Raw genomic sequence first — 12,804 nt, forward strand, 5'->3', positions numbered from 1 at the left:
GCCCCTGGCATTGTTGGTTATTTCATGGCCTTCTGTGTCCGTACTGGATATATATTTATATCTGTGATATCTACAAATGTTGGCCATTTATTGATAACACAGATATTATTATATCCTCCTGAAAATGTCTTGAAATTGAAATAAAATAAAAAAACACATTATTCATAGATGATCTGTATGTCCAAGTTTAGAAGTCCACTTTCATAAATATCTCATTTAACAAGTTTTGCATGTTCACAAACATAAAGTGGATTATTTTTATAATCCACTGCTTGATATTCATATATACTGTTCATGAGTTAGTTCCAGCAGGTATACAGGCAGTGTGAAAGAAAAGCGTATTACTTCTTGAACAGGACAGAAAACCAAATTTGTTATGTGAACGTTTCATCAGGTTCAGTTATACTGTATCTAGTCCTTTTAAAAATAATTTTATGGCCTTTCCGTGATGATATAAATGACAAGGTTTGTACAGGCTTAACTTAATTTTTTTTTTGGTGCATGATATTTTTTAATCGTTTTTTTATATTGGATGTATTTTTCAAAAGTTTGTGATTCAAAATCACATTTTGTAAGTTCGTCATTTAAGTTCTGAGTTTTACAGAACTTTTAGAAATGGGCTGTATCTGTACATACAATTTGTTCATTGTGTTTTCATAAAAAAAAAATCAGCCATTTTGACTTCTTTATTTATAGCATCTGTAAATTATTTCTTCATATTTCCAAAACATTTATTTTCACTCAGCTGGTGGTACTGTTCTATTTCAAATTTAAACACTTTGTTAGTTGTTCCACTTAAGTATATACTGTAATGTCACTCTAGTAAATTTCAGACAAGGATTTACTCTCTGAAAATGAACAAAAAAACAGTTATAAAGGATGTCAGTTAAAGTAGACATTTAAGCAGTTTTCTAGATAAGTCTGCTGCAATTTGGTAAGATTCTTTATTTGTTCGTGTCAACTGCATTAGTTTATTCAGGTATTTTTCAATACATTGCAAAAAGTAGTTTTTAAGAGATGCATATTTTCAAAACAATTGATGAAATTAAAACATTTTTTGAAATATTTAATCTAAGAAATGTGCACACAAAATTAGAATAGGGTGCCAAAATAGTGCGCAGGCAGTTCATGTGAGTTTATCTGCTCCAGACGCATAGTAGGAATTGCACTTTTTTTCAAAAAAAGGTGACATGAAAAACAAAAACTGAAGTTAACTTCCACCCTTTTTATTATCTGGAGTAGGTGGCAGTGGTGGCAATTTTTTTTTGCTTTTTACATTGACTCGTCATTGCATCATTAATCATATGAGTTTTTTTGTGTCCCTCAATTATATTGCCGCTGTATTGAATTTCTTCACATTGTTGCATGCACGTCCTTGAGGCATTTGAAACACTAGCTTTTTGAAAAAAAAAGTTGTATAAATAGAAAGCTTGTTTTGCATTAATTAAAATGAAATTTGATTTTTGCGGCCTTTTTTTCACACACTTGCCTTTTGTCTCAACTCACGTCTCAGCCACGTCGATTTGCACAAGAACCAACCAAACAGCTAAACAAAGAAAACAACATTGTAGTAGAAAGCGCGTTTATGTGGAAATGCAAAGCCTGCAATTTTCAGTATCCCCACAAAAAACAAGTATAACGATGGGAATGATTGCTATGCATCGCATGATGATGGCACGAAGAAGGCTCATGTAAAATCAGAATCTCCAAATCTAAATGCCGCAAACTTAATTTATGTTCTTTTAAGTGTTGCATTTAACTTTGAATTCGCGACTTGATTTTTAACATTTTGACTGAGCTGCCAATAGGACAAAAGAATTCTCCATGCGGGTATTGATCCCCTCACACTCCGTTGAGGCTCTGGTGGCGTTGTTTGGCAGTAGGAGGTGCATGGAGCACAGAGCCAGGCCTCGAGCCGGGAGTTGTGGGTGGAGGAGACCGCTGTCCTTTTGTTTGAGACTGAGCGCAGGAGCAAGAGAAGCGCAGCTAGCAACTGGTTTAACATTGTCCGTCTGCCCAGCTGTTCCTGTCGCAGCGGCCTGACGGAGGAGCTTGCAGGGAATGTGCAGATAATATTCTCCTTGGAAGACGGGGCCTTTTTTACAGCAGATTAGTCTTGGTAGTAGGAGGCAGAAACTTCTACAGGCCCTCTGGCCTTTATCTTTGAAATAATTAATATATTTTTTCCCTTTTTTTCTTAGTCCTTTATTAAGCATATTGCCAAACAGACCAGATCTCCCATTACCTATGATAAGTTTGATAGTTTTTTTTTTTTTCCACTGCAAGTTAAATGAACTATGTTAGATGTAATTAGGCATGAAAATGTTCAGTGTCAGGAAGACTTCATTTACACAGTGTAACATAACTTTAAACGTGATAATACAAGATAGAAATATAGACTGTTTATTTACAGTATAGTTCATGCTTAAGTAAAAATTAAAGCATTAATTAGAATAATTCCTTGATTTAAAAAAAAACTGTTTTGCAAATCCTTTGAATACACCTTACCAAAAGTATATACTATAAATGAATCAGTTTTGACATATGCATATTAAATATCTTGGCACATTTTAGAGGTTTAAATGAAATGTATTTTATTCACTTTTTCAAAATTATTATTACTTTATTTGCGTGACGTTTTTATTCAGAACCACTTGCATTTGTAGCAATTTATACTGCCTCTATAATACCCTGTTAGTTGCACTAATTGACAGTCAGAAACTGCATCAGTCTTATTCATAAACAAACATTACAGTTTATAGGGAAATCATACATCTGTGTATTACATGATACGGATTGTTAACAAGATGTTTCTATTGTTTTCATCCCATGCCCATCTTTCTTGCTATATCAGGTGGTTTCCTACTACATGTTTATTTTAAGGAAATATTCTATGCATTTTCTAGAGGGAAGCAATTTAGTAACACATGCACACTCATAATTATTATTTTTAGGGAGCCAGGAATGTAAAATACAGTAGTGGTAATTGTAGTGCATTTTTAAAATATTTTTCTGCCTTTTTATCAGAGGAATGTTTTTTTTACAATATTCCAAAAAGTCAACCTGCTGTCCCATCAGAATATCCCTCAGATGCCCTTAGGAGTTTTTTTAATAGGATGCCTAGCTGCTTGTTCAGGAGACTGTAAACAATATGTGCACTCAAGACAAAATAGAAGGCTGTATAACTACGAGAAGAACATGCTTGTTTAAAAACAACAACCAGCTTTTACAGTTTTCCTGTACTTTTCTACACATTTAAATTTGGATTTAAAATGCCTCTATTTCACCATACTTTCGGACATAAAGATTTATGAATATTATTGATATGTATTTCAAACATGAGATGAAGAGATCTTCAGAACATACCTGTACTTTAATTCAAAATGCAAAAAGCAGTCGATCAATGCAAGGAAAACAGTATCCAGCATCACTGGATACACACCGAAAATCTTCTTTAATGGTTCACAGTTGAGAGTTGAGAAAAATCATTATGCTGTGTTTTGGGTAGCCTAAGAAAGAATAAAGACAATAAAACTTTAGCTTCATCCAACAAAATGAAATGAGTGTAGCTATAAAGAGAGTGTAATGCTGTTACCCACATCAATTAAAAGGGTTTATAACCATGCTGATAATTGGCATTCTGTGGCCAGATAAACGCAGTGTAAGAAATCGCTAAGCTTTTCAGGGTTCCTGTTGCAAAGCTACTTATCTCCAGCTAGGCACAGGTAAGAACGATGAATGAAACAGTGTTTCCGACACAACTAAGTCAGCCAGCTCATCTCAGGTAATGTGTGTGCTTTATGTGAATAAGGAAACGTATGATCATTCTTACCCTTTTAATCTGGTGTTTCTAAGGCTTTTAATCAACTGCTACCTTTTTCTGAGATTTTCATTTTTGCCAGCTTTAGTTTCTTTCCAGAATATCTTTTTGTTTATAGGTATGGGAGCTGGAATCACCTCGCTTGGAAGTGGCAGACTTTGTGAAACACAATCCCACCCAGAGCTGTGTTTTCCAAGAGGATTTCAATGCTTTAGTTTCCTTTGTGAATTCAGCCACTGTTTCCAGGATCTGGATAGGCGCCTTTTCTTTTTAAGGTGGAAGATTAAAATGTCTGGGGTTAAAGCACAGATGTTCAGCATAATACATGTTTTTAATACGTGCTTTACAAAGTATTGAGTTGTAGAATTTGAATTTGGGGCATGGGCTTTCTACAGAGTAAAAATGTCTCTAAACACCTGTTGCTCAACATATATTTAACGAAGTATTTATGTATACATGTGTATACATGTTTCTGTTCAATAAAAAAGCTTCCATGGTAAACAAAAAAAGGAAGTGCAATTACAATACTGAGTTTTTAATTAGGAAATATTCACACATTGTTTGGATGAGCAAGGTACAGTAGATCTATTTCCTGAAAGCGCTCTTCTGCATATAAAGGGTGAAAAGGGAAAACGTTAATGTCTGAGACTTGTGGTCCATACAGTAGGCAGTTTGTACTTGTGGAGAGCATTTAATGGTTGTACCATAGATTGTTTTAATTGGATCATGTTTCAGTCTAAAATAGCAAGAAAAAATACTAATTTGCTGAATGCTGGTTTAATTAGAAAAGGCCAAATGCTATTAAAGATTTTTGAAAGGGCAGTCAGATTTACAGGTTGTTGGAATACCTCTGCCTTCAGAAATTAATTTAATGATTCATTGTGGTTATAAGATTGTGATGTAATGCTTAGTTTATTTCAACAGATGGTTAAATTTTTGAACACCTCCTGTACTTAACTTAATGTTCTTTGCATATGCTCTTGAAATATATAACTATATATCTGCAAAAGCTTTAGACATTGTAGACATAGACAGGAATTACCATTTGCAGTATATATATTATGAGAATCATAATATATATATATACTCTGTATATAGGCTCTGGTGGTGTTTTTTCTCTCGATTTAAAAAACAACTTTGGATATTAATAATACAAATAAGAGTTGCAATTTTTATTTCGTATTGATGAGATTACAAAGACTCAAAGTAAACTATACAACACGCAGACAAAATGGAAGTTTTGTTGTAGCTAACCCATCACATTTACCAATCAAATCTAACTATTGTCAGGAGTTCCTTGTTAGTAATATAATGTATTCCTCTACACCAATTTTTAAAGCTAAAGTCTACTTTTTGTGTTACAAAATACAGATCTGTCAGGACATGTGGTATGCTTGAAACATAATGGCCAACATTTCAGTAAGATCACCATAGATTTGCATTTATGCATAACGAAAGACAGGAATAAAACAATTAAAAATGTCTTTAAATATTTTGCATGGGTAGCGTGTGTGTACAATATACTATATATAGTATATGTGTATCCAGGCTTTTGTTTTGATCAAGAAACTTTTTTTGCTGTATTTTACTATAAAACGATACATGGATGTCAGAAAACAATGTAGAAATAGCCCAATAATTATAGTTATAAATACATTTTTTATCTACTGTACATTAGGATAACACAGTATAAAGAAGTATGCTGTTAAATACACTTGGGTTAAAATATTTTTACTTAATTTGTTAAGGGTATCTAAATTTCTCCTCAAAACTATAAATAAATTTCAGAACAGGCTGGGCCAAGCTTCACATCTTTGTACAACCATGTTTAAACAGAATGTTCACAAACACATTTCCCCACCGTTTCTGTGGCGAGTGTTTAAACAAGAAGGCAGTGTTTGAAATAAGAAAATAAACTGTTTCTTTTATCATGTTTGACCCATTCCACCTGGCATTCATCAGCACTGGTGTTGTCTGCTCATCCTGTCAGCTGCTCTTTCTTGGTACCTCCTTTATCACTCTAATGGGGTGCTATCTCTAAGTTTCTTTGCATGTCTTTCTACCGCTTGCTGCAGTGCATTTTTTCTCCATATCCACAGTGACAATGAGGCGGATTTAACACATAATTATGAGAGAGGGACGGGGGTTAATCTTGAGTGAGTGCTTCAAAAATTCTTCTTTACCGAAGTTGGTAACGATAGTTGTGCCTCTCGATTTGCCATATTTCAGGAGCTAAATCAACTGAAGCCAAAAAAGTTAGAAATCTGATATTAGTCTTTCATCCCCATGGACTCTAGATTCTGTCTGCACTTGATGGTCTACAAAGATACCCACTTGATTTCATTTAAAGGTTAATGGGAGGGTGGCTTTTTCAAATTTTGCAAGTTCAAAAATGAAAAGTTGCAGTTGACTGTAGGTTATGGTAATACTAGCTTCAAGGCTTCTAGTAAAATCTAATCTGTCTATCAAAGTACTACTTTAACGAAAGAAAAACAGTTTCAGTGTCATGGCGTCACACATGGACATTAGTAATAATTATCAACTCAGCCACAGCTAAAGGAAATGGTATGTCAGACTGTCACAAAATGTCGGCTTCGGTTTTGAATCTCATCCATCTCTCTGTTTTTTGGCTTTTCTTCAGATTGTCATTTAATCACCAAACATTTTAAGCACTTGGATACAATTCAAGAATGTTAAGTAGCTGAGTAGAAAACTAGTGTCTACAACTAATAAGAATATTTTTGTCCCAATGAGATTGAATTCCTTTGTTTTACCAAAAGCACTTCAATGAGCATTGTGACTGAAATGTTTTCAGGAATATGAGCCAAGTGTCATTCTTCACTTAACTCCAGAGCTATTTCTGTAATATCAATTCTATATGTTAAACAGAGCTGACTAACAACTACTGTGTTCTTTTTCTGAAAATTAAAGTCCAACCACTGCATGGCAAATTACAGGTGCAAGCGTTCTGTGCTTATCTTTGAAGAGAACTTGCAAAAGCTTTGTTTTAATCTTTATACCTATTGAACCCCAACTTGCTTTTCTTCTAAAAAGGAAGAGAAGGGAGTGACTCTATACTGTATGTATTGTTGTAGTTGTTGACTCTAGTGCAGGGTTTTCTGTTTCATGGGGATCACATGTATATACATAAAACATATTAACAGGTTTGAGTTTAGCAAGCTTGTGCATGTATAGTTTTCTGTGGTAAAAAGGCATGTTCTAGCAATGTAGCTATGGGTGTACCAATATGATTCTGACATCTACAAGACTTGCTACATAAACGCAGTTGCTCAATGTTTTTTCAGGGTAGTGATAGGAAGAAGTGACAAGAAAAGTAGGAAAGAGTCCATTAAAAATATAATATACTGTGTAAGTGAAAGTGTGTTTGGGTAATGGAGCCAAGTAAGGGAATATTGCTAGCCAACAGCAATTACTTTGCTTGGATTGGAATGTATTCACTGGTTTGCCATGTTTATATATGTCACTCACATTAAAGCTGGAATAGCAGTGAAATGAGTTTGGTTGTGCAATTGTTACCCATTCCTTGGACGTTTTTGATTTGAAGAAATTTGTAGCCTTGTTAGCTTCTGGGAATCATATAAATGCTTCAGAAAACACTGACATTTGTCTGACACATTAATAAATAAAGTTTGATCAGTAAAGGTAAAATATACTAGGCATACTGTTTTGCATATGAATGAAAATGAGGGGGATTTTTTTTGTTTATTAGACTTGCAGAATACTGTTTGCTTTGTGTCCACGTAAATTAGGACTGCTTTAAGTAATTGTTGTAAGGCTGAAGGTGGTGCTTTTAAGTTATGGCAAGGAACCAAATTTGGAATCAAATTGTAGTTCCCAAAGCTCATAAGCATTTGAAACCTTTAAAAACAAAAGAAAGTTTGTGCAATCTCTTAGAGTTAAGAAGGCACCTATGTCACAGTGCTATATCCATCACATTGGAAGACCTAATTCTGTGACTTGGACTTGGGCATAATTATAATCAGATCCAAAATCACTGATTAGGGTCAAAATCAATTATATTTGCTTATTATTAAATTATACACATACTGTATATATGAACATGTACTGTATCAGATTACAGGTATGCTCAACACATTTCTGAGGATGGGAAAATATTAGCAGACCCTTATAGAAGTTGTAGTGTTGTTCACGATCTTACAATACAGACATTTTCCATGTTTTTTGGTCATATTGATTCAGAATAGAGAATTATATAGATTCCACCACAGTCTCCTTCTGACCACTTGGTTGCACAGAAAAATGTTAAATAAGTTTAAGAATTTTTTTTTTAAGAATTTAAATAGGATGAGAGTAAACTCTTATGAGAATGAAAATGAATCACTGAAACAAAAGTTCTCATTTTTTCTTTATAATCACATTATTAGGCATATACTGTATATAATGGTTCAGTTACCTTCAATGAAAGATGACTTGTTTATTAAATGGCTTGAGATTTGGGAATATATTCATTTATGTTTTGCTATTTTAAATACAAATATGGATGATAATTGCATACACATGAGGGATGAATAAACACATGTTAACTGAGTTATCAGAACTGAAAGTTCCTTTTTACTTTTTGTTATGTTGATCTGTTGCAAGTCCTGCTCCTGCAATATTTAATACGTATGACATATTCAGTATTCATTTTAAGTTTAGTGTATTATTGTGAAATTGTGGTAGAGAGTGAATAAAGGACATATTGTGTTGTAAATATACACTGATACTGAGTGAATCGTTTTACCATATATTATATCTATACAGTATATATATTAAATTGCACTGTAGAGGGAGGGAGCAAAAATGAGACTTGCTTGCATTATTTATTTTAATAGATAGGCAAGTGTGAAAGTATCATTTTAATTAAAAAAGCTGGAAAATACAAGTACGTTTGATAGTTTGACGTTATCTTTCCTTGACGTATCTAAGGGAACAATATGGATAATTTGAGGACAAGATTAACAGTTGCAGTCTGTGCTCTATCTACACATTAATTAGCATTGCATCTGTGTTAGGAGGAAGTGACTTTACTGGAGGCTTTTGAGGGTATTTGTAAATAAAGAGCATGAATAATGAGGTTATATGAGTATATTGTACTGTAATATGTCAATTCTTTCCCATTTTTGTGTTGCACAGGTGTTCTCAGCTTGGGAAGAAGCAAAAATTGTATTAATTAAATTACAGGAAGACTGTCATATTTTGTTATGATTTGCAGAAAGTCTAATGGCAACTGCTGTGTCACATGATACCTCTCTCCTGCAAGACTCTGTACCTTTCTGTCTTTTCTCTGTTCCTGTGTTTGAAAATTATAAGACATCTTAAATCAACATAGACTGAAATATGTATTGAATAACACGATTAATGTTTTTGTTCATTAATTGCATTGCATATAAATATTCAAAGGGAAGTTTTCAGAATTTGTTTTTCCTTAATTGAAAAAAAAATCATGGCAAAAAACTATTATTTAGTTTAGTTTTTTGCTGAATAGATTATGTAGCTTGTTAAGCGTCTTGCCTTGTTCTGTCTCTAATGCCTCAAGGCTGGGTTACTGTACAACGGTGCTGTTTTGAACTGCACCTTTCCTGTATTTATTAGTCAGAGATGTTGTTAGGTTGTACGCAGATCTTCCTAAGGTACACTTTTAGGCTGTTACCTCAACAGGAAAACCATACAGTGTCACCTGGCACAGATTTTGCATGGTCACAATGAAAGGTTTGCTGGGATAGTTTTCTCCACAGCTGATTTCGGCAGGTTTGAAACAGATGTCTTAAGGCAAGAACTTAGCCCTTGATTTTGCAGTCCTGTTTGTTTGTTTTCAAGAAAGGTAAATTTGACTAAAGGAGGATGGAGTGGATCTTAGGGACAGGTTTATTGGATCACCAGCTGTCCGCTGTGAACTGAAAAGTGAACACGAGACTAATTTTCTTTCTGATCCAGCACAGTTGGGGCTCGGTGTTAATTCAAGTGTAAATATGTTTCTTTCTGTTGCAGCCTGTGGCCGTGGATTCTATAAATCATCCTCCCAGGACCTGCAGTGCTCCCGCTGCCCTGCACACAGCTTCAATGACAAAGAAGGCTCTTCCCGGTGTGATTGTGAGGATGGATATTACAGAGCCATTTCAGACCCGCCATCTGTGGCATGCACAAGTGAGTGTTGTTGCTAGGAAAACAAAAGCTGGACAGAAGACAACATATTAAATAGCAGGATCTAGTCTGCTTCTCTCCTGGCAGTAAAGGCTAAAGCAAAGTATGGGGAGGGGGTTAAGTGAAGCTCTTCTCTGCACTTTGCACAGCTCAGAGTTATTTTTCACAACTCAAATCTGTGTTATTTTAGCATCTTTTTTAACGATGACGGACAGACACTTCCTTTTTTCATGATAATTAGTGGTCAAACAGTTCAGTGTTCCCCCCTGCTGAACAATCTCAATTAACTTTAAAGTCCAGCAACTTCTCCAGTTTCTAGTTGTCCTGGTGAGTGTGGCAATTATGTGGAAGGCTTTGAGGATTCGTTTAAAGAGGTAAGTAGATTAGGTAGAAAGAGGGGCTCCAAAACCCATGAAATTTCTACCTTTTAGAGGTATAGCAGAAAGCTTGTTGATGCATTGTTTGAGAAGTAAAGATAGGCCCTACTGAAGGGAAGCAGACACGCTATGAACTAAATCAGTGGTTTTCAAGGGTGGAGCAGGACTTCTTTAACAAGGGATTAGAAAAATGTGAGTCTTTTTTGACAGGATTATTTGCAGTTATACATTCTGGATCAGAAAGCAATCTGTCACCTGCATAAGAGGCTTTCCATTTTAATATCTGTTGATTCTCTAGGGCTGTAAGGGTTTAAATATTGAAGTGATAAATGTGGCTAAAAATATTTCCATTTAAAAAATGTATTATACATTCAAAACCGCTTACCAGTAAATATGCATTTTTGTGTTTTTTCTGCATGTTTTCCCTATAGATCTGTCTATAATTTTGACCTTTAAGCCTTGCCCCTCTATGTAGCTATATCTCCCATGTGATCAGTGATCACTCTTTAATCAATCAAAGATGACATCCAATATGTAAACATAATACCAGCACATTATCTAACAGGCTTGTACAGTCTGCGATGAAATATGATGCCATTTCCTAAGAATAAAGAAAAGCTGACTTGGGAAAAAAAAGGAAAGTAATGTTCCATTTGTTTAAGTAATTTAGTTTATCAGGGACGTGTTAAACCTTTAGGGATGCAATGCTGAGTCATGTCTGATGTAAACATTCACAGTGTTTGGGAGGATGATCAGTACATGTGAGTCAGTTCAAGTTTCCCAGCATTTCCTTATCTATCAGACAGTTCTGTTTTGTGGGAGTATGAAGCAGTATGTCTTAACTGATGTCTGCAGTTTGTAACACGTTATACAATTCTAAAAACATTCAATTACTGTATAGGGCGGGGGCTTTCACTTATACTCCCCAGGAAAGTACCTGCCCATTGCTTCAGGGTAGACTTGGTTTCTTTTTAAAAGTGTTTTTAAAATTCATTGGGGTCTCTCTAATCAGAAGTGGAATCATGACAAGATAATCTTCAAAACCCTAAATAAGCACCATTTCCAGTGAAAATTGTGAGAAACAAGGACAAGGAAAAAAAATAGATGTTAAGTGTTGCTTTGAAGGCAGATAGTGTGACTTTAAAGCAAACCATCCTACAATCTCTTAGATATCTCTTAGAGGGCTAAAGGGCCTAATTTTCATTAAATCATTTGTCATTTGATACATGTATATTTTGCGTTTTTGCATAGAACGGGATATGTTACTATGTGTAAGTGTAAATTGTAGTCGGATGAGGCAGTTAGGCTGCAGTGTTAACTTCTTTTTAACCTTAATTTATTATCTTGAAATTGAAGATATGTGAAAGGGCAGGGGTACCTTACTCTAATCCTGGAGAGCTGCACTCCAGCTGGTTTTACAGGGCTCATTAAATCATCAGCACCTTAAGAACTGCAAAAAGTTGTTAAACTGGTCCAGTTAAGCTAATTGGGTTATTAATAGCCAAGCTGGAATGAAAATTTACCAACCCAGTTGCCCTCCAGGGGTAGAATTGAGCACGCATGCAGTTAGGACAACAAACCAAGGTGAAAAGAGGAAGTTAAAAAAAAAAAGTACAGATAAAATAATAAAACCTAAGTTTGTATCCCTGTTTAAGAAACAATAAGCAAAATAAATAAAGTTTGGTTAAGCAAATTCACTGTTTAATATTAACACACAAATATTACATTCTTAATCATCATTGCCACATAGAAGGGCTTATTCCATTATTTTTTTCCAGCTACATTATAGACTATGCAGTGCCTAAGCAATGTTGACATAAATGGAAATAACTGCAAATTTAGTCAAATGCAGAAAAGAGCTCAAATAATTTTATGAATGACAGGTCCATAACAATGACAGTTGAACTGTGTGGTGTGTTGTTCAGTTCGGAATAAATTACTTTACTAGTCCAGATTTCCATTTTATAGTTACCAAGAAAAAAAAAAACAAAAAAAAAGTTTGGGGTAATCTGGATTTCAGTAACCCATGGCAACATCAGTTATATATATAAAAAACTATTGTTTATATAATGATTCACACTTAAATTGAATAGTCTATTTACTCAGTGGTTTCTATACATATGATCTAAAAACATATGGAAAAATTGCATCAATCACATGATCACACCATCTGTTTTAAATAAAGTATTTGAATTTTTATCTGTTTTAATTATTACATAACTCAATACTTTGTTAAAAGAGTATGTTTTTCATAATTTACAATGACATTTTTTCATTACATCTAAATTCCTGTGCATACTCAATGGAGAGATTATGAATTTTATAAAAGAACGTTTCTGTTTGCAGTGTGTTACATTATACAGTAATTGGATGTGAAAAAAGAGTTCACTGAAAAAAGCAACTTGACAGTTTAATAAATAAACATTTAAAAACATAAAACCT

At 34.2% G+C, this 12,804-nt stretch overlaps 1 protein-coding gene across 2 annotated transcripts in view; it reads left to right on the top strand.

Annotated features, from left to right (window-relative positions):
• The window catches only part of epha7 (eph receptor A7), a 74,094-nt gene that overhangs the window by 12,019 nt on the left and 49,271 nt on the right, over positions 1-12,804 (top strand). For both annotated transcript variants that reach the window (XM_006626158.3, XM_015355096.2), the window contains exon 4: positions 9,833-9,988. In XM_006626158.3, the coding sequence (XP_006626221.1) occupies positions 9,833-9,988 (156 nt within the window). The remainder of the gene's footprint in view (positions 1-9,832; positions 9,989-12,804) is intronic.

Source organism: Lepisosteus oculatus, chromosome 2 (genome assembly GCF_040954835.1).
Source record: "Lepisosteus oculatus isolate fLepOcu1 chromosome 2, fLepOcu1.hap2, whole genome shotgun sequence".
In the NCBI taxonomy this organism is placed as follows: domain Eukaryota; kingdom Metazoa; phylum Chordata; class Actinopteri; order Semionotiformes; family Lepisosteidae; genus Lepisosteus; species Lepisosteus oculatus.